At 49.8% G+C, this 27,371-nt stretch overlaps 1 protein-coding gene across 1 annotated transcript in view; it reads left to right on the top strand.

Moving 5' to 3' along the window:
* The window catches only part of NOC2L (NOC2 like nucleolar associated transcriptional repressor), a 418,727-nt gene that overhangs the window by 26,315 nt on the left and 365,041 nt on the right, over positions 1 to 27,371 (top strand). Inside the window, exons 3-4 of the mRNA XM_086921428.1 lie at positions 3,267 to 3,444; positions 21,560 to 21,688. Coding sequence (XP_086777554.1) covers positions 3,267 to 3,444; positions 21,560 to 21,688 — 307 coding nt within the window. The remainder of the gene's footprint in view (positions 1 to 3,266; positions 3,445 to 21,559; positions 21,689 to 27,371) is intronic.

Below are 27,371 nucleotides of genomic sequence, written 5' to 3'. Positions count from 1 at the left end.
AGTTACTGTAATTATTTTCTTTTAATGTGCACGACAGGGCCATAGTTTTTTTTTTAAAATACATATTTATATATATAATTACTGAAATCTCTGTGACCATGTAATAAGCAAAGGGATGGTGAGATAAACATCTTTCGTGAAACCCTCAATGGCATTGCACCTTTTGAGTCTCTTGAATCTTGTGAAGAAAGGTTCAGATCCCTTATGCTATTGCTGAGAAGGCACAGCCTCTACTGGTGTTGTTTCTACATTGTTGCGCACATCTGCCTTCTCTGGAAAGGATGTAAAATTAGAAGCTTCAGAAGGTCAGCTAATCGGAGATGCTGAGGCTGAATTCACCAATAGTTTCAAGACCGGTAGTCCCTGCTATGTCTGGTTGGGTGGATTAGCTCTGGTGACCGGGATTGAACTCTTTAAGAAGAACTAAATTATGCAGTTTCTCTCACCCCTGAGAAGGCAACCAATTTATTAAGGCTTGAGTGTATAGGTTGAACATAATGAGTGATTGTGTTGAATAAAATATTGCTTACATGACATGTAGTGGCCCATGCATTTTATTGCTTGTCACGATTGAGGGAAAACTAAGTCACACATCCTCCCAATGGGACATGTAAATCAAAACACTAAATCAAGGTGTTTTGCCACTGTAGTTCTTTAACGTTCAACCAAAACGATCCTGGGCTTAATAGATCACATTTCTAGCAGGTACTAAAGCCGCAACCTTATATAATGCGATGTTTCATCCTCTGTCTCTCCCATGTAGTACTGGGCTTTGTAATATACGGTCTCAGACACAGTAGTGGGAAGAGACACTGGCTTCAGAAAGATATGCATGGCACTGAATAATTAACATGCAGAATTGGTTGTGGCATTGAGCTCACTGTTAGATCAGCCAGAAAGGTTATGGCCGCCGTTTCTCCAAGCCTACTCGAGTTGACTGGTTCCGAATCTTTCTGTTTGACGGGCAAGAGAAAACAGATATTTGCAATTGAACATAGGCATGAGTGTGAAAGACTTAATTGGGAGCAAATGATCTAAGATAGAGAAGAGCAGAGAAATAAAGTATACATTAAATAAATAGGACCATATTCCTTAGGAAGCTTGAGTTTGTCAGTAAAAAATTGGTTTCACATGTGTCCTCCACATTGAACTAGATCCACCCATGAGAGACATTATAGCTGGAGGGCAGAACAGTGGGGACAGACATTATGGTATTAACAGCACTGCGTGCAAGAAATTGTCTTTTTGAGGTGTGGCCACACCCAGTTTCTAAATTTCAACTAAGTATCTTCCCTTCAAGTGCAAGATTGCCTAAAAATCAATCCCTGCTTTTAGCTTGAAGAAGCAAGAAAGCTCATAAAGGATTCCATGTGCAAGAGCCATTAAAAAAAAGCCTTAGTATAGTTGAGCCAGACACCTCTGCAAGCCTAAGAAGTTTTTTAGGACCTGCAACCATTAAATTAGTGTGTGAAGAAGAAAGTCAAAATATTGCTTTTGCAGTATATAAACTGTCACTGTGATGTGATTGTTTTCAGCCAGTCTAGTCACTACATGAGAATTGTATTGCTTTTTTGAATTCTCAATAAAAAAGTTCTGTCTTTCATTTTCCAGTCTGACTAAGATTCTTTCCTATGTTATGGCAGTGGTGATGTCCCATTTCTGCCTGGTGCCGAGTCAGCCCTGATTTCATTGCAGTGTACAGTGAGGGTGTTTTACAAGAAAAGAGAATCTTGAGCAGAATCCATATTATTTGTATTGGGGCCAACAGCAAAGGTGTGTAAAGCAGCGGCGGCTCCCCATCTATGGCGGAGGAGCATCTCCTCCCTAAAAAAAAAAGAAAGCGAAAATATAATTACACTTGTTTTAAGAGGAAAAACAATTTTTTTCTTTCCTTTACTAAAAACTATTTTTTTGTAGCAGTGCGCTGCTGAGAGATCAAACTCTGATTCAAAATAGACTAATATTGAAAGGGCAAAATCTATATATATATATATTCTCCCCCCTGTGGTGGTCGCCAGTAGGTAGTTAGGAAAAGTGTTTTTTGGTATGCTTCAAAAATTTGAAGTCATTTGACCAATCTACACGAAATTTTCCTCAAAACTGTGCCTTGTCATGTACTTGACATATTACATCAGTAAAACTCTTGTTTGACATTCATAAGATAATTGCAACATATACAATAAAATGTGTCATGAGGAAACTACATGGCAGCGTGATTTATATGTACCTTAGGGCATAAGTTATAGTTTCTTGACATTAGCAGTACTTTTGCATTTTTATGGTTTTGTGTGTGCAAAATCTGAACCTTACTATAACCTCCCTGTAAACGTTCTTTTTTTGTTTTTTTTGTTTTGTGAATTTCTAAGGTTTTCTTTTTTGTATTTCTTAACTACAACGTCCCTGTAGCTTTAGGTTTTTCAATGAATATATCAGTGATGCCACAAATCATGTCCTTGAACATGTAATGAGTGATGTAATATGTGACGTCATAAGCAGTGTATAGCAGGGTGCGGTGCATGGTTAGCAGAGATAACTTTGCTTCTATGTTTTTCTATGTTTCCATGACAAATTTCTGTTTTTATAGTTCAAAACGTTAATGTGGTCACTGACACATTAACCTAACTATAATGTTACTTTAACCTTTTGGTTTTTTCTACGAATTTCTATGTTTAAATAAAAAAAAAATATCTGTATTTTTTCACACTGAACTATAACATTACATTAACCTTTGTTTTTCGGTGATTTTGATATATATGTATGTATATATATATATATATATATATATATATATATATATATATATATATAATATACAATATACACACACATACAATGTGTGTGTATATAATGCCATAGTATTGCGTAGCTGTCAGTGTGTGCATTTTGGTGCTTTAAGAGGTGTCGCCCACAATTAAAATGCCATTTGTAGGAGTGAGCTGGAAACTTGAGAAAAGTGAAATGCTGAAAATGAGCCAATTTTGGAGATGTACACTCTGGTATTGTGGACCATGTACAATTGGGTATTGCTTCCGGAAAGTTGTTCAGTTGCTGCCAGTATTTCTCCTGTAGCCTAATTGTGATCCACTCATTGGTTCAGCTTACACAGTTGTTTCTTTTCTTTCTTTTTTGCATTCCAAAGTCCCCACTCCCAAATTACCTTCCACCATTTTATCTATGAATAGAAGCTTAAATTATATTATTGACTCCGCTTGCATTGTGTGGTGATGAAAGCTCTCTTTCCCACTCTTGTTCTCTGTCCTCTCTAGGAAGCTGAAGCCCAAAGGTCGAGCATCTGAACACAAGGACCAGCTGTCCCGCCTCCGAGAGAAGGATCCAGAGTTTTACAAGTTTCTCGAAGACAACGACCGCACACTACTGAACTTCGATGATTCTGACAGTTCAGATGATGAGAGTGGTGCACACAGGCTTCCTGACCAATTGGAGGTAAAATGAATGAGTCTGTACTAGCACAGCTGAGATGAATCTGCTCTTCCCTGTTGCTTTTTAGGGCTCGCGCCCTGCGTTGCACTGCACAGCAGTGCTTGCACAGGGCGAGAGCCCTTTTGTGGAGGGTTCCAAAATGGACCTTGGAATCCCACACGCTCGTGCGTGTGTGATTCCTTTCGAGCCACGGTATTGGCGTTTGCGGGTGTATTTTTTAGAAAGACAGAACCAATAGGCCAAAGGCGGTCGCGTTGCTCCGCCCATGGCCTATTGGTGTCTGTTACCCGCACACCGACATCCGTTTTCAATTATCGTGCCCAGACACGGCCGCGATAATTGAAACCAGATCGCTCGCAGTGGCGCACCGCGCGCACCACTCGTTCAAGGCTGCATCTTTCCGTCACGCCTGCTTTGTTCTCTTTTCGCTATTCATGCTGATTTTTTATTTGTGTATAAGAGATGTGACAGGAAAAAACTTATAAAGGACTGATACCATGATGAAGGGGCATTAAGGGATAGAAAGGAAGGTCGGACAATTGAAGCAGGCACAAACCGAGTGGCTCTTCGCCATCCGCCCAATTTATTCTGTGCTTGGAATTCGAGGAAAAGTTTCCCTCACCAAAAGCCCGCATTGCATTTCCCAAAACGGATTTCCAAGTTTGAAGTTGGTGGTGCGAGCTGAGCTGCGTTAGACAGAGCTGGGTGTAGTACCCTGCAGCAACGGAGAGATGTCCATCTCTGACCAGAGCTCCTTCAATGATGGCTGGTTCTCTGCAGATCAGGCAGAAGGAAAAAAAACCTGAATCGATGGGGTGAACGGACCAAGTCTCCAGTGGTTTTTGATTCCCCCTGCTTTGGAGCTGCCAGGTAGGTAGACGGGTGGCATCCGTCGCTGTCCACGGTCCTCGCTGCAGCGTGTCTGCCACTATCACCCCGTCCTCCTCCGGGCAGCAGATGCAGACAGGTGCTCCACAGCACTGTCCTGGGGACGCAAAGATCAGGGCTCGCGGGCTCGACTGTCAAGTTGCGTTCCTCGAGAGCAGGCTCTTCTCTCTGGGATCGCTTTCAAGAACTCGGATGCCCTGTTCATCTCGCACCGTCAATGCGTTTCAACTTCTTGTGGCACGTGCTTTGCCTCATTTTCTTGTTGCTTGGAGTTTTCTCCTGGGTACTTTTTGTACTTAGATATATGTGTATCAAATGCACATTTATATGTATACGGTGTTATTAATATTATTCAATCAGTTTATTAGCAGTTTTATTATTATGCAGCTTACATATCACCCCCTTAAGGTTTTCAAGGCTCTGCGGCCGTCTGGGAGATTAGGTGAGTTATTGCCCAGAGTCACCTGATGCTGAGCTGCCGCTGGCTCCAGGGATTTAACCGTGAACCCCGCAGTTAATCTCCCCGACGGTCCCCAGCGCCTTGAAACCCTTAAGGGGGTGCTATGTACGCGTCTTACAAATAGGAATTTTATATTCTAATATTATGATGGTTGTCAGTACTATGTTTGCATGACTATGGTATGCCATGTTGGGTGTCTCAAGGGTCAATTAAATCAATAACTTGCTGTTGACCTGTCGGTTTAAATTAACTTTAACACATTTTTGTGCCCCCCTTTTCTTTTATTAATTGAAAGTAATGCAGACAGGATAAACTAACTACATTTAAATCATGGACATATTGATGGCCTATTGATGACGGCCTTTAAATAATTCTAGACCTAAATAAACGTTGCGAAAAAGCAAGCATTTCATCCACATTCTAACATCATCCTATACATGGTTTAATATTGCTAAATTAGCTGGATCTCACACAAAGTGTTGAGAACTCGCACAGCCTGAGACAGGTGAATCCCCATTGGTGCTTTCAGACAAAGGAAACTGGGAGGGAAGAGAAAGAGCAACAGTATAAGAAGTCAGGAAATACGATGGAGGGATGCAACAGATATGTGATCCTATCTGACCTTAAAGTGGTTTTGTGTCACCTTTTCCGAGGTCAAAGTTTCGCACTACAAAAATATTGCAAGAACTATTTCTCCTACATCTAAATTATGTATTGAGTTGGCCAAAATAGGTGCACCAGCCATTGCCTAGTCTACCGTTTCATATCAGTAAAGTTGTAATTAAATGTTGTGGTATAAAAAAAATGCGTTAAAGCACTCAAATGCTTGTCTCTTCGCAGAAACAATACTTCTTTGTTCTTAGGGCTTTCATTGCAGCACATAATGGAAACTTTGCATGAAAGATATGACTGACAGATATCCAATCGGTGGGTCAGAATCAAGGGCTACTGAAGGCTTTTATCACCTGTCGCTGGAAGAATGCTGATAATTACATTTTTGTTTCTTGAATTGGCCGAGCTACCCGAGGCACAGACACATGTGTTAATGAAATCAGCTAGGAATGTATGAGAATACACCTGATGAGTTCAGAATGGGGTGGATACACTGTGTCATTCCATTCTTGATCTTGAGTTATGGCTCTTAATAACACTCCACCACATGATAACGATGTTTAAGGTGAATGTCAGTTCAGTCGTAAGGTGATTAAAGGGAGTGTTAGTTGAGGTTCAGTTGTAGGCTGGCTAAAGTAAGTGTTGATTTCGGTTCAGTGGTTGGCTGATTAATGTGAGAGTTGGTTGAGGTTCAGTCGTAGGCTGGTTAAACTGATTGTTAGTTGAGGTTCTGTCGAAGGATGATTAAACTGAGTGTTGTTTGTGGTATTGGCTGACTGAGTTGAATGTTGGTTGAGGACATTAGGCCTGTCTGAGGAGTGAGATGAGACCGGTTGGGGGGAGGGAGGAAAGTTATGCTACTCACTTAATGGACTTGCACCCTGGAACACGCTTTGAAGCCGTATTTGAGACTTATTGCATTCGAGAATAAAGCTAAGCAAATGAATGGGTGTGAAATTAAGGATGATAGGCGATGAAACAGAGGAGCACAGGAGGAGGCGTTGTGGACAATGTGAAGCAAGAAAGGGGGATGAGAGGAATTGTCACGCTCCAGCACACAGTTGATAATGTCTCCACAAAATAAATGTGCAATTCCAGCGTGTGGGTCCTTGAATCCAAATGCTGGTTACTAGCACCAAATCCTGGTTACCCGGCAGATCCTCAGTCGGCTATTTAGACCCTCACCCAGCCGAAGTGGGGTTCTTCACCATCCGGTCTGCTCCTCGTTGAGCATGTACTGCAATGCCCAAGTGGCCCCTGGAGGTCCCTTCTCTGCCCTGTGGCAAGGTAATTCTTTGACCACCGGGCAAAGAAAGGATTCCCGGATTGTCAGAAATTGTTGTTAGCTCGGCGCTACTATATCTGATATTTGATTTAGGCCCCTGACTGATTTTATATTCATATCGATATTTGGGGGTGTGTTTGTGTACTAAATTATATAGTACTACCAGCCCTTCCCAACGTTGTCCGGCCATAAAAAGAGAATGTGTTCAATGCTTACTTAACTTAGTTATAGAGTTTTAAGTTAATGCTCACTGCATCGAATACCTAACACGCTTTATTTTTTAAAAGTAGAAATTGTCTGTTTACCTTTCTTGTTTATATTTGCAGACAGGCTAATGCTGAGGGTACGTTTGTTTTTAGCAGAACCTAAGTCTCCGTTGCGGCGATGGCGGCGAAGGCTAGTCTCAGGGGGCGTGATGCAGGTGGTGTGTGACATTCTCAGGGTGCGTCGAACGCTATTCTCAGGGAGCGTGATGCAGGCGGCTAACGCTATTCTCATGCGGCATATTGTTGTTAATACGCGTTATGTTTTATTTACACGTCGATATGTGAAAAGTTGCGCATAAAGCGGCGGCGCTTCATTTGTAGTTCGCGGCCATTTAGATGGCTATATGATTGACGCCCGCGATACGCCCACATTGATTCATTGTATTACGCGGCAATGGTCCACAATAACGACACAACGCCCACGACATGGCCACTGTAGAGAAGGTTGAGGTCGATGAGACGGCACACGCCACGCCCCCAATGACGCCCATGACACGCCCACTGTAGTTTACAACATATCGCCACGACGCCCACGACACGCCCACTGTAGTGAAGGTGGCGAAGTTTGAGCTCGATGAGACGGCACACGCCACGCCCCCCAATGACGCAGACGATTCGCCGACTGTAGTTTACAATGCCCAGAAGGGACTACTTTACCCCCCCTATGTTATTTTACCTTTCTAATGTATATGGTGGCCAGATGTATAGCCTATGTCCATCTGCTGAAACTACCCTTTACAATGGTGTATTGGGTGTTCTGATTGGTGCTGTACTTCTTGAGTTTACCCGCCTCAAAGGTTCGCAGTTCTCTCTTTATAATCGTAGTATAGATTTTACATCCTTGCTATTGCCTTAGCCAGCGTTTTAAGTACACAATGTTCTATTGTTTGTGCTGATAATTTCCATTGGCACATCTTTGTATTTTGCGGAGTTCACTTCTGCAATAAAAGTTTTGCTTCCACCACAATTCCAAACCTTGCCTTGCGGGCCCATTAGTGTGGAGAAAATATGGTAGTGCAACTATTGAACATGCCTTTTCGACTTTCATAATGCCAAGTACATAGAATAAAATGAGCAATATTTGTTCCGTTAGCTAAGTATAGCACAACTTATGTGCGTGAAAAATAACTGCTAATTCCTGTAATATCTATATGTTTGACACTGACTCATTCTAAAGTTAATGCATACGTTACATAGTATATTTAGAGTGGAATTTTCATAAAATTAATTTTCCATACTTGGGCAGCCTGCTGTAAACAGCGCTAGGCTCTGCACCAAGCAGAGTAGGGCTACATTTAATTCAATTAACTCACAGAGACCTCTGTAAGCGCTCTTTGTTCGCATTGTGGAATTGCATCGATGTATTAATTTCAATATTGTATATAATTCAAACAGAGCACGCCGAGTACACTACACAAAGAAAAATAGATTTAAATATAATGAGCTTTGGCAAAGCCAGTATGTCTGACCTTAGAAAGTTCATGCAGAGATTATTATTAAAAAACTAATACAATAGCAAGAAAAAAAATACATGCCACCACCTGAATGTTCTAACCACATCCTTGCAATAACATGTATATTATAATAAAAATAAACATCATGTATAATTTTAGTATAACAATGTGTGTACTGCCTTGTAGGGAGGTAAAGAATCCTATTTTGTTTCAACAGACATGACATGCAAATATGATTCTTTTTAGCACAATGAAAAGTTATTACTGTCTTCGAATTAATGGAACTTTAAGACATTTTTTAAACATGCAAGGATGATTTAAAAAAACGCTCTGACACTGATGTGTACATCTTTTTAGGTGAATTTGCACATGTGATCAGGAAAAATGCCATCACTAACAGTGCAAGAAATTCAGTGGCTGAGTGGGCTGAACCATTACCCCATTTTGTATGCTCTGGTGGGTGGAATCAAAGTGTGAATTCAAGTTGAAAAGACCAGTGACTGAAGAAGGGTGACCCACAAGTCCAATATATATGTACATTTATATGTACATTTATATATTGATTGCATGAGGCTGGTAAGACCACTAAAGCGGTCTCTGGACCAGAGCAAAACGCTGGGATACAGTACATCACCTTGGAAAAAATACATCAAAACTATAAACAGTGAAAAGCTCAAATGGCAAAGACCTGTGTTCAGTCTTTTGAAGTGTCTGTGTCGAAACAACAGATTGGAAGAGAGTGAAGTAGGAGGTTTAGACTTAACTACAGCTGCTTTGCACTCTTCATTTTGCTACTATATGACAGAGAGTTAAAGAGCTAAAATACGCTTAACCATCCATCTTAAAAAAAATCGCCTCTGCAGGAAGCAATGTAATGTTTTCACATTTGTAATAATTTAATTTAACCATGTATCCCCTTAATTTCCATCTAGAACTGGGATGAGTTAAATAATGGGTTCTTTCCTCTTACTCCTAAGTGTAACATTGCCACAGTGTTGGTGCATTAAAACATTCCCAAGAGAGTAGAATTTGCAGAAATATTGAAAATATGAACAAATTAGAAAACGCCTCACAGTTTACCAAAGGTAAAGCTGTTGCACATATCCGGCATCCCGACCTGCTCTTCTTTGGTGCGAAACTGATTAAAAATGGCATATGATACCTTCATAGGACCTACCTGTGTGGCTATCCTTGTCCTCATACTGCCTTCTTGATCTCTGCCTGCCTGAACTGTGTTGGGTGCTTTTTGCTCCTTATACAAGAGATGCAAATGTTGTGCTGATCCCTATGCTTACTGAAATGCAACTCTGAGTCCAATTCTACTTCCCACTGTGAAAATTAAAATGATGACGTTTCACTGCCCTGCCTAGGGCTTTTCAGAAACGTGCAAAAGTTGCGTGAGTGAGTGGATTCCTTAGATTGATGGGACCTTGACTCTGCAAATTCAAACAGTGAAAATGGAATTTTTTTTTACCCCTTACATTTATAATCTATGACCAGAGCTGAGGAGGGCGCAGGTCGGAGGGATGTGGGTGGCATATACATCACAACACATTGGCGAGCATCAAGAAGATACATTTTGTGTTTCACTCCTGTAACGCAACTGCAGGGAAATCCCAGGATTTAAAGTTTTAAACCCCATGGTGATGCTAATAAGAAGACGGCCAAAAACTGATGCTTCCCATGTGCTTTTCTAAACAGTAGTTTACATTTTTAGGTCGAGCCTGGCAGCGCACGCGCTGCTCTGCGAGGTATGCTGTATTGAGGTAGGGAGTTGAAGCCCCACCCACTCTCTGCCCACATTTTTAATTGGCTTGTGTCATTGACCACTGTAAACTGTGGCTGTTCATTGGTCAAAAGGCTTATTAGTCCCTCCTTAGTACCGCCTTGTCTCATTTTGTAACCTCCCATGGCGACACCCCGTTACGTGTGTTGATGCTCGGTAGGCTTTAATTACAGCCTACAAGCACTATTTTCTCTAATAAGGTTCTCTCCTACCACTTTTTTTTTTATTTGTATAGCACGCATTTGCAATGCAATAGGTCTCACATTTGCAAGAGTTTAAGCTATTTGCATTGTAAATGACTGCCTTTTATTTTTCTGCTTTAAAAACGACAAATAAGAGGCATTGTCATTTACAATGCCAATAGCTCAAACTCTCATAAAGGCAAGACCTATTGCATTGCAAATGCTTGTTCTCATTCCATTGTCCGCAGCCCATCTTATGGGCTAGCCAAGGGTACTTTTTTTTTGTAGCAAATGTCTCCTGTCTAGCAGTAAAATCTGACATTTTTTCCTCCAGAAAGTGTTTTGTGTGTCATGCTTGATACAACAATTGGTATTCAATGTGATTTATTCTTTCTAGATGATAAGCAACTTGAATTTCGGGAATTTTAAACAAGCATGCACATTTTCTCAATTGTATCTTTTTTTTCACAACCAATTTTATTAAGCAAATGACCATCACAAGCGTGGCATCTCCACACATCGAGAACACCACAACAAAATCAATGCACCAGTTACACAGGCAGCAAATAATAGAGCAGATTCAGAATAGGCTTAGTATGAAAATTCCCCAACACCCTACCCTAACCCCAACGCTACCCCCCCCCCCGTTCTAAGAACCCCCCCCCCCAACCCCCCCCACCACACGTGTATATATAACAACAGGAAAGATAAAGATGCGGGTGTAATTCCACCAGGGTGTTACTGCTGCGGGCCAAGATTGTCACTGCTATCAGATGTCCTCCTCCTGCTCCGCTGGGGGGTCCAAGGACAGACCACGGTAGTCGGCCCAACGCTTCCAAATTTTGTAGTGTTTGCGCGGGCACCCCCTCGCCTCAAAGATCGGCCTCTCCAGACCCATGAAATAATCCAGCCCAGCCTTCCACGCCGACAAGGGGGGAGCCCTCACTGACTTCCACGCTCGGGCCAGGTCCCGCTTAGCCACAACCAGCCCCAATAGCAACAAGTGGCGCTTATAAACATTACCACCAATCCCTTCCATGATATGCAAGAGGCCCAGTCGATGGGTACGGGGAAGATCCCAGCCCAGGACCTCAGCCAGGCAACTCCACACGCCCCTCCAGAACCCAGTCAATCGGCTACATGACCACACCGTATGCACCAGAGAGGCAGGCACCACTCCACAACGCAGGCATTCCGAGGACGCAATCAACCCAGCCCTCCACAACCGCTCGCGGGTATAATAGGCACGATGTAGATATTTGAATTGAATTAGCCGGAGCCGGATCGCAATGGCGGTTCCACGTGGGGATTCCAGTGCCTCCCTCCAGTCGTCCTCGTCAAGGGGGCCCACATCCACTTCCCACGCCTCCCGAAGGGAGTGTAGGGTGGAGGAGCAATGTATTACAAGTGTCTGGTAGATCCTAGAGACCTTCCGGTCCCCCAGGTCCCCCATAAATACTTTGGCCTCTACTGGGCTAAATTCCGGCAGGGAGTCGAGACCGGCGATGCTCGGGGCGAGGGCATGCCGCAGCTGGAGGTAGCGGAAGAACTGGGACTGAGGCATTTGGAACTCTGCACGGAGCTCTTCGAAGGATTTAATGGTGGTGCCCGACACAACCTGGCCCAGCTGAGTAATCCCAATGGTCTCCCAACCCTCAAACCCGGTTAGGGCCGCCAGCTCCGGGAGCAAACCATTGTGCCAAAGCGGCGTCTCAGCCGTCAACCTGCCCCACCATCCCATGCGGCGCAATGACTGACGCCACACCGCAAAGACCACTCCAGTGACCGATGGCAATGCACGGCGTAAGCGAGCGGAATAAAGAATTGTGTGGAGCGTGCGATCGCCCATGAGCAACCGTTCCAGGGCATAAGCCGGATCTCCTCTATCCCCATACCACCATTCATTCAGGACCAGCAGGTGGGAAGCCTGGTAATAAGAGAGGAGGTCCGAGGTGGCCAGGCCACCACTGTATGTGGACAGAAAGCACGTCTTCAACGCCACTCTGGCCGTACCACCACCCCACAGGAAGCGGCCCAGCACTGAGTTAACCTGCCGGAACCACTCCAGGCCAATGGGGTATGGGAAATTCTGGATTTGGTACAGGAGCCGCGGAAGCGCCACCATCTTGAAGATGGCCGATCTCCCAAAGATAGTAAGCGGCATTCTAGCCCATGTCTTGACATCAGCCTGAACCCGCTCCCACACCGGCAAGACTCCACGCTCCCATGCCACGGCCCGCGACTCCGAGAGAAAAACTCCCAGATACTTGAGGCCATCCGAGGCCACCCGCAACTCCGCAGCCCAGGGGTCAGCAACCACACCACCGCCCAGCACCCACAGGGTCGATTTATTCAGGTTAAGGTGAAGGCCCGAAACCCCGCCAAATTCCCGCATGATGTCCAGAACTCGGGGACCTGATCGCCGTAGATCCGTAAGGAAGAGGAGGACGTCATCCGCATATAGTGCAATCCTATCCACCAGGTCCTCATTCCAGACGAAACCGCGCAACCGGTCATCCGCACGTATCCGTGACGCCAGAGGTTCCATGGCGAGGGCAAACAGGTACGGGGACAGCGGGCAACCCTGCCGAGTACCACGACCCACATGGAAGCGCCCAGAGGTAGCACCGGCCACACGGACCGAGGCCGTAACGTTGGTGTAGAGGAGACGAATGTACGACAGGAAGACCGGCCCCAGGTTGAGGCGGGCCAACAGTGTGAACAGATACGCCCAGCTCACCGAATCAAAGGCCCGGTCCATGTCCGCTAGGAGGAGCGCCGCCTGTTCATCTCTAGCACCCATGGCATCCACCGCCGCCTGCGCCCGCCGAATATTATGTCGAGTGGCCCTGCGAGGCATGAATCCAGCCTGATCGGGGTGGACTAGGTCAGCAACGTGGGGCAGGAGGCGGTTTGCCAAGGCCTTAGCCAGAACCTTGGCCTCAATGTTGAGGAGGGAAATCGGCCTGTATGAGTCATGCCGGTCCGGTGCCCTGCCCGGCTTCAAAAATACTACAATTTCCGCATGCCGCCAATCTGGTGGCAGCTCTCCCCGAGCCCGCGCCTCCTCCAGGGCACGGCGATAGTGGGGCCCCAGCTGGACGTGAAACTTTTTGTAAAATTCACTTGGATAACCACTCGGGCCGGGCGCCTTACCCGTATTCAGTTGACCAAGGGCCTCTCCGAGCTCCTCAGCCGTAAGCGGGGCGTCCAGTGCGGTTCTGGTCTCATCGGGGACGGCTTGCGGTAGTAGGTCGTCAAGATACGCGGAAATCTCGCTTGCCTCTAAATGATCCCGGGGGGCGTATTGCGCCTCGTAATAACGGGCAAAGCTAGCCGCCAGTAGGTCCGGGTCGGTCATGACCGAGCCGTCATCTGCAGTAAGGCCCGGCAACACTAGGGGCTGGAAGGTCGACTGGCACAATCTGTGCAGCATAGTACAGGACTTGTCGCCCCACTGATACACCCTGCTGCGCGTGGCGAGCCACGCCTGCCGAGCTTCCTCATAAAGAACAGAAGCGTAAGCTTGCTGGGCCTGCAAGAGCTGCCGCACAATGCCCTCGTCGTTCCCAAGCCGGCCACGCTGCTCCAGCTCCTCCACGCGGGCCGCGGCGGTCACAATGGCCTCCCGATGTTTACGTCTAGCAGCCACGCACCAAGCTATATCCACGCCCCGAAGCGTAGGTTTCAGCGCCTCCCATACCACCACTGCACTCACATCTCCAACCAAGTTCTCACGCCAGAAATGATCAATCGCCTCACGCAGGTGATGCACATACTCAGGCCGCTGCAACTGCCAAGAGGACATCCGCCATCGAAACGGCTGTCTCGTGGAGGGGAGGGTCATGGTAGCTAGGACGGGGGAGTGATCAGACAGGCCTCTGGGAAGTATCATAGCATCCTTGACCCGACTCAGACAGGCACCCGGCACAAACAGATAGTCCAGTCTCGAGAAGGACCCATGCACCGCCGACACATAAGTGAATTCACGCACAGCAGGATGAAAGTGCCGCCATACATCCACCCAGCCCAGGCCACCCGCAGTCGCACGCAATTTGGTGGGAGCAATAGTGGGGGGGGGATCCGACACCACAGGCACCCGCCTCAGTCGATCCAGGCCTACATCCATAACCTCGTTCCAGTCGCCCCCCACCATGGTTAGAACCTCTGGAATCTCATCCCACAGCGCGAATAGCCGCTCAGAAAGAGCCCACTGCAGAGGGGGGGGGGCATATACACTACCAAAGACCACCTGTTCAGTACCCAACCGGCCTTTGATGAAGATATACCGGCCCTGAGGGTCAATCCACTGCTTGTCATGCACATAAGCCAACCTGCGGTGAACTAAGATAGCCACCCCCCTGGAACCCCTCGTAAAACCGGCATGGTACACCTGCTGAAACCCGAATCTCTGGAGGCTAAGGGCCTTAGAGCCCAACATGTGAGTCTCCTGAAGCAGCAGCACATCCACCATCTCTCTTTTCCCCCAACGCAGCACAGCCCCACGCTTGATTTTGTCCAGGATACCCCTCACATTCCACGTCACAACACGCAGGGTCTTTTGAGGAGGTACAGTCGTAGTATCAGCCATAGTCAAGACAGTGTCCAGCATCCGGCCCCCCGCCCCACCCCGGCGCACCCCACAAAGCAACAAAAGCAAAAGCCAAAGACACGTGTGGTCCCACCCCCCCAACCCGAACACCCAGGACCCCAAAACCCACCTGGCCACCTCCGGCCCCAACCTCCCCAACCCCCAACAACAAGACAACCCCCCCCTGCACCCCACACCCCCCACCCCAATACCTCAGAAAACAGTGAAGTATCTGTCGCGGCATGGGGAGACCCGGGTCCAGAACAGAGAACCCAAGGCCCACCATACCAATGGATCCCAACACCCCCATCAACACTCACTCACCACCCCCCCAACAACACTCACTACTCGTGAGGGTCTAAGGCCCATTGAAGCCGCCACCCGAGCCCCGCAGTGGCTCTACCCAGGGCCTCAAAGTGTTTTAGGAGCATACAGAGAAGCACAGGCAAAGTCACATGGAGCAGTCTCACCAGTCGGTCCATGTCAGGCAACACCAACAGCCAGGCACCACCAGGGTTCAACTGCCAGCATCAGAGTGTTCAGAGTCAATTGTGCCGTTCGTCTGCGTCGCACTGGCGGAAGCTGACCGTTTCTTAGATCTGGACCTTCGATGCCGTCCTTTCCGGTTGGTGCGGTCCGTCCGCTCCGGTGACGATCTCTGGGACCCGCCAGGATCCAGCCCCGGCTGGGCATGGGGCCGAAGGCGCACCGTCTCATCGGTCCAGCGAAAAACCTCCTCGGGTGTATCGAAGAAGTGTGTCCGGGACTGGTGTACCACCCGCAGGCGGGCCGGGTACAGGAGAGAGTATTGAAGTTTCAGGCCCCGCAACTTAGCCTTGGCGGCCACAAAGGATTGTCGCTGCTGCTGAACCATTTTCGTGTAGTCCGGGAAGATCATTATGGCATGATTCTCATATGTAAGCGAGCCCTTGGCCCTCGCCTCCCGCAGTATGGCATCGCGATCATGATAGTTCAGCAGCCGAGCAATGACCGGCCGAGGACGTTCCCCCTCGGGCGGCCGCTGGGTAAGGGCCCTGTGCGCCCGTTCAATCACAAAACACGCCGACAGTGTTCCCTCGGGGACCCAGCTCTCCAGCCAGTGAGTCAGGAAACGCTCCATGCCATCTTTCTCGCACCGCTCCGGAAAGCCAATGAAGCGGAGGTTATTTCTCCGTGCGCGCCCTTCGGCATCCTCCACGCGGGCTGCAAGCGTCTTCTGGATACACTCCACCTCCGCCATTCGTTTCTTTAGGGCGCCAATGTCTGTTTCGGTCACCGATACTCGAGATTCAGTCTCAGTGATTCTCGCCACTGCGTTTCGGAGGTCCTGGCGAAGCAGTGTAACGTCCGCTCCCACCGCCCCTATTTTGGCGTCCAGCATGTCCCTGGATTGGGTAATGGCCGCCAGGATTGCAGCGTTGTCCGGCCCCGATCCACCACCTCCGCCAGACGCCCCGGCGCCGCCACTGGGCCCGGCAAACTTGTCCATCGGGCCCTGCTTGGGCGGGCCCCCTCCGCCACCCCTGGTCATGGCCGCTCGCGGACACAGCGGACCAGCACACTGGACTGGACGGGTAGGTTCAGCAGGCCCGGGGCTGTAAGTCCACAACCAGAAGCACAGGACCACTTTCGGACGGTGGGTCGGTGCCCGCGCAGGAGGGGCGGCGGGTCAATACGACTCCAGTGGCACGTCACACAAGGCTCCTGACCAGATAGGTCACCACGATGCCCACAGGCACCTCTAGGATCCAGATGGGGCAGGGCACCTTCAGCAGTATCCTCATGTAGTGGTGCCCCCAGGCTGCAGCAGTGCCCACAAGCAACAGTGGCCCCAGAATACAGCAATGTCCCCACGCAGCGGCGGCCCGGGAATGCAGCAGTGTCCCCACTCACCGGTGGCCACCTGGCGTAGTATCCGGCCAAATTCTGCGCTGCTGACGCCACTCGCAGCGGCGTGCCCACTGCCACCTCTCGGCTCTCCCAAAATCGAGGTCCCCGGCCCACAGCCAGCTACCAGGCCGCCAACCGCCGTCAGCGCCACAGGGTCCCAGAGGGAAAGGAGCCGCCAGGACCCGGCACCGGGGGAATCAGGGCCCCACTCACGGACCCACGGTGCCCGCCCGGCGCCAACCACGGGCTCAGGGTCCAAGCGCTGCAGGGATGTCCGGGGTCCGCACCACAGATGGCCCCCTCAGCCGCGCTCCGACAGCCGCCACACAGCGTCGCCAAAATCGAGGTCCCCGGCTCGCGGCCAGCCACCAGGCCACACTCCGCCGTCGGCGCCTCAGGGTCCCGGCGGAGACAGAATCGCGGGATCCCGTCACCGGAGAGAACAGGACACACTCCGGGATCAGCAAGACTCGCCAGGGATCTTCTGCGGGCTCGGGGGCCAGGATAAATGTCCAAAGTAAGTTCGGGCCGGCGGGAGCTCTACTAAGCTGCGACCGCCATCCTCGCCCGTCAAGCCACGCCCCTCCTCAATTGTATCTTTTAATTCCACTTTTGCTACATTCGTAGAAAAACTTGCTTTATTTTAAAGCCCCTAGAATGACATTATCCTGAAATGTGACTGCACACAATTACTGGAATGTTATCCTGGTAGGTGACATTGTAATGGCAGTGCAGGACCAGGCCTAAATGGCGGTACTTATTCCAAGCTGCACTCACTTTTGTTACTGGTACTTAAGACCTCATCCTTCTTTTAAGATCTTGAAATTATATTGAGAGGTGTCCAGTGGTGGTCATTAAAATCTGTTTCAGGTTCTCAGGATATCAATCAATATATTCTTTTACATATAGTGATTATAAATTGGAACCATTGAGATACATCTTGTTCTCCAACAGTCTGACATGGTTCAGAATGAGCACCTATTAATTACTCTGTCTTTGTGCAGCCGATGGAGGTGATGCTTTTCAGACAAACAAGACCATACATTTCGATCTAAATGTATGAGTAAGAATGAAATACTGCAAAGTTAATTTGTCTATGAAACTTTATTTAGAACGGTATTCTTTTCTCTCAACAAATTAAGTTATGACACATAACTATTTTTCAGCCATCTTAAAATCCAACTGGTGGTGTAGCTATTCAGTAAATTGCAGTATACAGCTCTCCCTAGGAAAGGTGGGCCACTGGAAGATTTGTTTTTAATACACAGCATTAGCTGTAGCCCATAACATACAAATGTTATATAGATTCCCTTGTGGCACAGTTTACTAGACACTAGAACTTTACCCTGGAACATGTTTCATTTGACTTTTTCAAAGACCATGACATTTGTCTGTTGGTGTTCCCACAAAAGTTGTTGGCCTTTGGACATCTAAAACATTTTGGAGCAGACTGTGGTTGACTGGAGCCAAGGATGGCCACATTATTCCTGGGCTTCTGGTCTGACCCTAGTCCCCTGAGTCTGTCCTGCTGTTCGCATGAGTGGCTCCTCTCTTGAAGATAGGCTGTTTTGAGGCAAGCTGTGGAATTCTACCACTTGAGTCCCTACTGCAAATTGATCATGTACGTGTGCTTTGTCTTTCTTACGAGGTAACCCTACTGACCTACAGGGCTGGGCTGGCCGTACTGTGCATCAAGCGTTTCCTCAGGAGGATGGAATTGTGGGGCCGGTTTTGCAGCGGTGCTGCAATATCGGTCCCCAGTAACAAAAGCAGCAAGCAAGCGATTCCAGGCTCCTGGGCCGGGCAGGGGCTGGTTCGAGAAAATTGCCAGGGCTCCTTTGGGTTCCCAGTCCAGCCCTGCTGACCTGCTTTGAGTGCTTGTATGTGTTTCTGCTGTGGTGGCCTCCTGGCCCATGTCTCTGTACTAAACCTTTGGGAGCAGTTGGCTGGAGACACAGATCCCTCACATGGTGTTGGGAGTGGCTTGTACTCTCTGATCGGGGAGGCATGGCAGATTACTGAAGGCCACCCAGAGTTGAGTGGCCGAGGGATTCAGAAGCATTGCCTGGTTGAAAAGTCGGCTGGTGTCATACCCAGATCCACCAACCAGATCAAGAGTTCAGAGGCCTAGATGCTCTAAGTAAAGTGTTGGTGGGAATGTTTGATTGTAGCCTTTAAATCCATTCCTATATGTTGAGTTTGATTTTGGTACTCTGTGTTTTTGGACACGAGGCGTCTCAAGGAGAAATTCTTACAAACCAATTGAGGCTTGCAGAGAAAGAGTTTCAGAGAGGTTCCTGAGTACTCATTAGCTGAAGCCTGGCTAACTAACTGTGGGTTATAAGACAGGCCTTAGTCTGTGAATGCACTTTGCACAGAACTGGTGGTGATGAGAACGTGGAAAATGTTCGACAGTCGGCAGAATAGAACCTCAAAGACCTAACTGGGAGGATGAATATTGTAGAATCACAGCAAAAGAAGACAGTGCAAATGACAAAAAGAGAAAATGTCTTTGAGTCATTAAAGCATTGCAGAGTAGTGAAACTATGGCCAACAAGAAGAGAAGGGGTCTTTCCTCTGGGTGCTTTCTGATATTCCTGTGTAATGCTAGTGGAAGAGGTATCCAAGTGGTGGGTGACTTGTTGAGGCCTGAATTCGAGGGCAAGCAGTGACTAGTAAGGAAGGCCTTGAAGTTTCGCTTCAAATCTTGAACGGAGAATTTGGAAAGGGGGCACTATGATGATTGAGCTCTATGCAACATTCTCTGAGCTGCCATATGGCGGAAAACAATGTCCCTGGGAGAAGCCAAACTCTTGATCTTCGTGACTTGAACCCTGACACACTAGTCGGAGAAAATGTAGCTACTGTGAACTGACACTAACATTGATGGTTAACGGGGTGACGGCATCAGTAAGCTTCATGGTGTGGGTCAGAGTAGAACTCCAGTGTAAACTCATCTCTCTTCTGCTGGACTTTTTTCTGGAGAGTTCGAAGGAGGATAGTTGATTTTTAATGCATGTGCCATATCCGGTCCATTTGTGGGCATATTTCAAGGTGCTCTTGGATGGGATTGTCGCTGTACCCTGGCAAAGTATATGTTTGTAATACTGCTTCTGAGAAGAGAGAAACTTGAGGCAGACTTGCTACAGTCTGGTTGTGGAAGTTGAATTTATCTCCAGTCTCTGAATTTATCTCCAGTCTCTGCTGCTTCTTCCCATGTCTGAGATGTTTGGGTTATTTATGGTCTTTTTTATGATGGTATCTTCAGTGCACGCTTATTACATTATTATTGGCTGTTTTGAGAAATGTGTTTTGCCATGAATGACAAGATTTAACCACAATACTTTTTGCGGCTTTCAGCAGATTCAAAGAGATCGACGCTTACCTGTGGATTTGTTGTTGCTTACAAGTGGAGCAGCTGAAAAAAACTAGATTAAAAGGCACAAGATCAATAACATATTAGTCACAATTGTAGCATGTGTGGGGCATTAAAACAATGAGACACATTGACCATATCAAGACTGAGACACCTTGATTGTCATAGATTGCTACAGACTTGTGATTTCAGACCTGTAGGATAAAAGTATCTGGTAGACTCCATGTCCAGATGATAGTATTTTAGCATGCAAGCTCTTCAAATTTGGGGTTATGTCTTTTCCCCCAAAGGCCTATTTTTTCTCATTCCTTATTATACGCTACCAGCTTTTCCTACTTGTAAGTAAATATCTATTTGTTAGAAAAGATGTAACTCTGACTGGACGTTCAGTTTATTGAATATAGCAATTTGACAAATTGTGTCTGAATTCAAATCCTTCAACTATCTCAAGTAGTAAGCCATGACTCTTCATATTAACTAGTCGTGGTGAATCGTGCGTACAAAGGGAGTAACTTGGTTAATTGCAGTACATTAGTACTAGAGGCACTGTTTGGAAGATGCCCGTTAACCAATGACTTCCATGAGACTCAGAGTAAAGTGTTACCACCCCCTCACCATCGTTCCAAAAACAGTGTATCATCTAGCAAATGGTCTGATGGTATAAGGCTATGCTTTTGATGAAACTTCGCACAATCTGTCTTTCTAATATGCCATAATTTATGCTGTTCTATAGATAAACATATTGAGACTCTCACCACCAGCAGCAGCTTTTATCTCTAAGATATGTCAATGAATTGTTGCTCACCACACCAATTCTCTCGTTCTCTGGCAGTCAGAACCTCTTCTATTTGTGACACTTCTGATCCCCAAGCAGCACTGGTCTCTTGCTCTCAGTTTCTCTCTTTGCTCCTCTTAGAGAATCTGAATCTGGTATCTGAACTTCATGCACACCAGCCTGAGCAGATTTCAGAAAGGTGCAGAGAGGGCCTTGTGTTAAATCCTCCTACTTTCTTCTATGCCGTAGCCCTGAGCATTAGGAGTATGCACCTACCAATAGAACTTATTGAGGAAGAAACTCTGTGCAGTTTCTGCAATGTAAAATGAGAACATATAGAGTGTTAGAGATGGACAGGAGTACCGGGAATCCCATACTCTTGATGGGTCCATGTTTGGAACTGTGCATGTGGCGTGTTGCAAAAGGTACATGCACGTGATTTTCGATTTTTAGCTCTCAGATCCTCTTCCTTCTTGGATCCTTTGGACAAGAAGATTGTCAGTTTCCGGATCTGCTGCATTTGCTTACTTTATATTTTCATTTATATTTACAGGAAGCTGACGACGATGATGATGATGATGACGACGACGATGAAGATGAATCTGCCGCCCCCAAAAGCAAAAAAGCTGAACTTGTAGTGGTAACCCTTAAGATGGTGGAGAGCTGGAAAGAAGCAGCAAAGGTCGGTTACTGCACCAAGTGCTCCTAGGGCAAATATTGTTCTCTTCCCTGCAATTTTATGTATTAAATGTTTTATTCAGCATAGGCAAAAAATGCACCTCAGCGACTTCTGTAAGGGCCGCCACCACTCTAGGGAGGCCGAGATCAGCGACCCCGCGGATACCCCACATAGGGCCAGCGGGTACATCATCTTATTAACACAGCAAGCCGCCTACAACCCAATGGGCCGGCCGCGTCTTAAGAGGTGCTACAACGGTGCAAGCTGGTCAGTGCTAGTGCATTGTAAGAAAACACGAGAAACAAAGAACTGTAAACAACCCCGCCACCCACCCCACCCCAGCCCTCCCTTCTCCTTGTCCGGAATCCAGCTATAGGTCGTGAACCACCCTCAACAGTCAGTGGACGCCACGCGCGTGGGGCCTGTGCGCTTACGGGTATGTGTTTTGGGGTCCGGGAGAGGTGTTTCCGCCAAGCGTAGCAGACGCAGGTAGCGTGGGCAGCTCACCTCCCGAAACTCCCCGGTAAGCAAGGCGAGGAATGGCCGCCAGAGTTCCGCAAAGTCCGCCCCCCTCCCTGATGCTGCCAGCGATAGTTTCTCCATTCCCAGGATTGCCCACAGTCGGTGAAGCCACCCCAGTTGTAGCGGAGCCTGGGTCGCCCTCCAGTGTGCCACAATGTTTTGGACCGCAGCCCCAAGCGCAAGCGCGATCAGGCGCCCGCGCCAGGATTTCAGAGGATACATGAGTGCGTTTGGGAGGCCTAGTAGAATGTACGCTGGGAAGCGCGGCAGTTGTGTGTCTAGATGTGCATCTATAAGATCCAGGATAGGGTCCCAATAGGGGCGCAGCGCCTTACAGCTCCACAGCAGGTGTTCCAGTGTCCCTAGTTCCCCACATCCCCTCCAGCATCTGTCACTGATTCGGGCATCCCAGTGGTGTAGTCTCTCAGGGGTGTGGTACCAGTATGTTGCTACCTTAGTCAATGTCTCGGTAAGGCCAGTGTGGTGCGCCGAGTGTCTGGCTCTATGGTACACCCCCTCCCATTCCTTCCTAGTGAGCTGCCTCCCCAAATCCCTCTCCCACCGGACTTGGCCCGCATTGTATGTGTGTGCCTGCGTGAGTAGCAGCTGCTGATAGAGGTCCGATATCAACTTCTTATCCGAGGTGCGTGCCAGCAGCCATCGTTCGTAAGGCGTGAGGTGCCGTTGGGCTCCGGGCTGGATCGAGGGATGGAGCACCCAGTGGCGCACCTGCAGGTACTGTAAACGTTCTGATTCGGCCACGCCGTAATCCACCTTGACCTGCTGGAACGGCAGAATGCCCTTGATATCGAACATGTGTCCTGCCGCGCGACAGGGTGTCGTCCGCCACGTCGTGAACGTGCCGGTGTCCAAGCCCGGTGTGAAGTCTGGATTCTCAAAGATGGGAGTCATGGGTGAGGGGAAGGTGGTCAGCCCCTTGGCCACGGCTACTCTATCCCACACTCGCAGGGCGGTGCTGGTGATCTCAGAGGCGTACAGGTTAGGGGGACGGTGTCGACGCGGAAGGAAGGGCACGCCTTGGAGGGTACGGCCGGCCACTGCCTGGTCCAGGAAGAGCCAGTGCTTACCGGACTCCAGCTGGAACCATTCCACAAAGGTGCGCAGCTGTGCCGCCTGGAAGTACAGTGTAAGGTCTTGGAAGTACAGTGTAAGGTCTGGCACGCCGACCCCTCCGTTCGCGGGGGGTAGGGTGGCGAGAGTATGCTTGAACCTGGGTCGCCGGCCGTTCCAGATGAACCGTGACAATTCCGATTGAGTTTGTTGGAGCCAACCCGCCGGGGGGTTCAGGGGGAGCGTCTGGAACAGGTACAGAATCTGCGGCAGCAGTGTCATTTTGACTGCGGCAATTCTTCCTAACCACGACAGCGTAAGTGGTTTCCAGCGCCGGAGCTGCTCCCGGAGTTTGCGGGTGAGGGCCTCGTAATTGGCCCGCGCAGTGTCTCGGACAGTAGGAGCCAGGCGAACGCCCAGGTACGGGACGGTTGCGTCCGACCATTGGATTTGGAATTCCGATTTAATCTCGGCCACCACATCCGGGCTCAGCGAGATATTCAAAGCCTCAGATTTGGCTTCGTTGATCTTGAAGCCCGAGGCCAGGGCGAAGGTATGTAGCTCCACAAAGAGAGCACGCAGGGATCGCATCGGGTCAGTGAGGGACAGCAAGACGTCGTCGGCGTACAGGCTGATCTTATGCGTGTCGGCCCCAAATTTAATACCTGAAATGAGAGCATGTTGCCGCACCCTCTGGGCCATCGGCTCCATGTACAATGCGAATAGGAGCGGCGACAGCGGGCAACCTTGGCGCGTGCCTCTGCCAATGTCGAACCTCGGGGAGGTATGACCGTTCACTCGTACCGCGGCGTTGGGCCGGCGGTAGCAGTTGAAGATGCGGTGGCGGAGTTTCTCTCCAAAGCCGAAGTGACGGAGGGCCTGGTCGAGGTATGGCCAGTGTACTCTGTCGAAGGCCTTCTCCGCATCAATGGTGAGCAGCATGCAGCCGGGTTTAGTGCGCGATCCGGCCTCAATGAGGTGCAGCACCCGCTTGGTGTTGTCGCTGGTCTGCCGTTGGGGGATAAAGCCCGCTTGGTCGGGGTCTATCTGTTGTTGCATATATGGGGCGATGCGGCTCGCTAGTATGCCAGTGTAGAGCTTCAGGTCTACGTTCAGTAGCGATATGGGTCTGTAGGAGCTGCAGACTGCCGGATCACGACCGGGTTTGGGAATAACAGAGATAGACGCCTCCAGCAGGTCCGGATGTATGGCGCCGGGCGTGTCAAACGTGTTAAACAGGTCGCGCAAGAGGGGGGCAAGCTGCTGGCAAAAGGTCTTGTAAAATGCCGCAGTATAGCCGTCGGGTCCCGGGGATTTCCCGACCTTGAGGCGGGCAATGGCCGAGATGACCTCTTCCAGGCCTATGGGCCGCTCCAGAAAGTCCGCTTGGGCTTGGGTAAGGGTGGGGAGTTCCGCGCCCCGCACATAGGCTGGGCCGGCGTCAGGGTCTAGGTGATCCGCGTCGTAGAGCGCCGCATAGAAATTGCCAAAAGCCGTCGCAATCGCTGCGTTTTCTGTGACCAGGTCGCCATTGGGCAGCCGGAGAGAGCGCACTTGTTGCCTCTGGGTTTGCGCCCGAAGTCTACTCGCCAGCAGTCTCCCGCATCGGTCGCCACCGGTATAGTAGACGTGTTTGAGGCGCATCGCGGCGTATTCCGCCACATCTTGGTCCAAGGCCGCTAGCATTTTCCGCTCGGCGCATAGTTGACGCCATGCTCTGGCTGCCCCTGTGCGTTGGTGCATCTGTTCCAATTCCGCCACGCGCTGGGAGAGCTCGGCACGTTTCAGCTCCCTCTCCTTGTTGTTGGCCGTGGCGATGGAGATGATTTCCCCGCGCAGGACCGCTTTGAGGGCCGCCCACTGGGTCGCTTTGGTGGTGTCATCATTGGCGTTGTGCTCCAGAAAACGGTTAATCGCCGCCGCGAGTCGGGCCTGGGTGTCAGGCAGCTGTAAGAGACCGTCCCGCAGCCTCCAGTGCCGTTGTGGAGCTGGCATTGCTCCCACCCGAAGCGTCGCTGCCACCGGGGAGTGGTCCGAGAGCGAGGCTGGCAGTATCTCCACGCTCTCCACTTGTAGCGCCAGCTGCGCGGAGCCCAGAAAATAGTCTAGCCTCGCGTACGTCTTATGCGCAGCCGAATAATACGTGTAGGTGGTAGTTTGGGGGTGCGTGTGCCGCCAAAGGTCGATGAGGCCCAGGTCTGTCAGGTGCGCGTGACCCGCCGCCGTGAGCGCCCCTACTTGACCGGATCTCTGACCCGAGCGATCCGCCGTGTTATGAAAGACTATGTTGAGGTCCCCCCCCAGCAGCAAGTGAGTGTGTGTGGTGGCTGTAACGGTCTCTAGAGCTGTATGCAGGAACTTTTCCTGACCCTCGTTCGGGCCATAAACAGAGCCCACAAGCAAGGTGTGGCCCGCGATTTGGAAGCTATAGAGTAGGAGCCGCCCTCTAACTTCGGCCTCTTTTTGGAGGACTTTCCCCTCAAAGGACTTAGCCACTAGGATCGCCACCCCTGCAGACTTCTTCGGGGAAGAGGAAAAGAACTGCCACGGGAACGCGCGGGATTTGAGTCTATGCTGGTCGCTGCGCACAAGGTGAGTTTCCTGGAGAAGGCAGATATCCGCCTTGGAGCGCTCGAGATAGGATAATATCGCCCTGCGTTTGTTCGGGCTGTTGAGACCCCGCACATTAAGCGTAAGCACTATGAGGTGTCGTGGCATATCTGGGATCGTACGAGTAAAGCCAAGCCTGCCCGGCGGCCGTGACTGTGGGCCCGCGGGTCGCGAAAGACACTGCGCTAGGGGCCGCGTCAGAGCACCTCTTGGCGACCAAACCCTCTGGACAAGGAGAACCCCCCCGCCCCTCCCCCCTCTCTCCCCAAGACCCCCCCAACCCAAACTGCCCCCCCGAGTCCCGGCTCAACCGGAGCAACTGGTCAACCCCAACTGCCCCCCCCCATCCTCAGCTCAACTGGAGCGACCCCTTTCTCCCGGGTCCCCCTCTCCCTCAGAGCAACTCCCCCCCGCCCCTCCCCTCTTCCCTGCATCACCCCCCAACTGGTAAAGAAATGAGGTCCAATATTGTCCCAGGTCCAGTCTCAAGGCCACTGGACCCGTGGTAGAGTACGTCCGTAGAATGGAAGCAGTGGCAGCAGTGCGAGCAGGTCGGTCCTCCCCTAGCTCTCCGCTGAAAGCGCCGAGTCAGAGTCTCCTTCTGGGAAGGCCAACAAGCACTCTGCCTTCGCCCCCGCCGCCGGACCGGATTGATCCAACCCGGCCGAGACCTGTGGAGCTAGTGCGGTCCCCTCTCAGTGGTCAGTCACTGTGCGCTGGCGCCAGGCCCTGCGCCACGGTTTCCACCGCCGCCCGCTGCCCTTCCTCTATCTCCGCTGCTGCGGGGCGCCTCGGCCTGCGTCTGCGGCGTTGCTGTTGCCAGCGTCCCGGGGTCGCCTCGTTGGGGGCCCAGTCGCCCAGCGGGCCGTCGTCGACCGGTGGCTCGTCAAGTCCCAGTACACGGCAAGCGTCCCTGAGGGAACGCGGCTGATGAAGCACATTACCTAGCCGAAACACCAAGCGGAAAGGGTGCCCCAGCTATAGGAGATGTTGCGTTTTCTCAGTTCCGCTGTCACTGGCCGAAAGGTGCGCCGCTTCTCCAGTGTGAGTGCGGCCAGATCCTGGTATAACGTCGGCGTGTGGTCGCCAAAGGTAATCTTGTCCAATTGGCGGGCCTTGCTCAGGATCTCCTCCTTTGTTCTGTAGTCCTGCACACACACCAGGATGTCCGCCGGGTGAGCAGCGCCGGCTCTCGGCGGACCCGTCCGGTGGGCTCTGTCTAGTCGCAAGGGGGCATCCGCCTGTCGGCCCAGGATGTGGTTGAAGAGGCTCCGCGTGAACTGAAAGAGGTCCTCCGTGTCCGGGGTTAGTTGCACTCCTCTGATCCTGATGTTATGCCGCCTGGAGCGGTTTTCCAGATCCTCGGCATGCGTTTGGAGATCTACCTGTTGGTCATGTATGCGGGCCAGTTCCTGCCTTAGGGCCTCGATTTCGGTGTCCCGCGTGTCACTTTTCGCCTCCAGGTCCGCCACCCTCTCCCCTA

The sequence above is a fragment of the Lissotriton vulgaris genome, chromosome 5, assembly GCF_964263255.1.
Source record: "Lissotriton vulgaris chromosome 5, aLisVul1.2, whole genome shotgun sequence".
Classification (NCBI taxonomy): Eukaryota; Metazoa; Chordata; class Amphibia; order Caudata; family Salamandridae; genus Lissotriton; species Lissotriton vulgaris.
The sequence above is the reverse complement of the archived record's forward strand: the minus strand, read 5'-3'. Positions and strand labels throughout refer to the sequence as shown.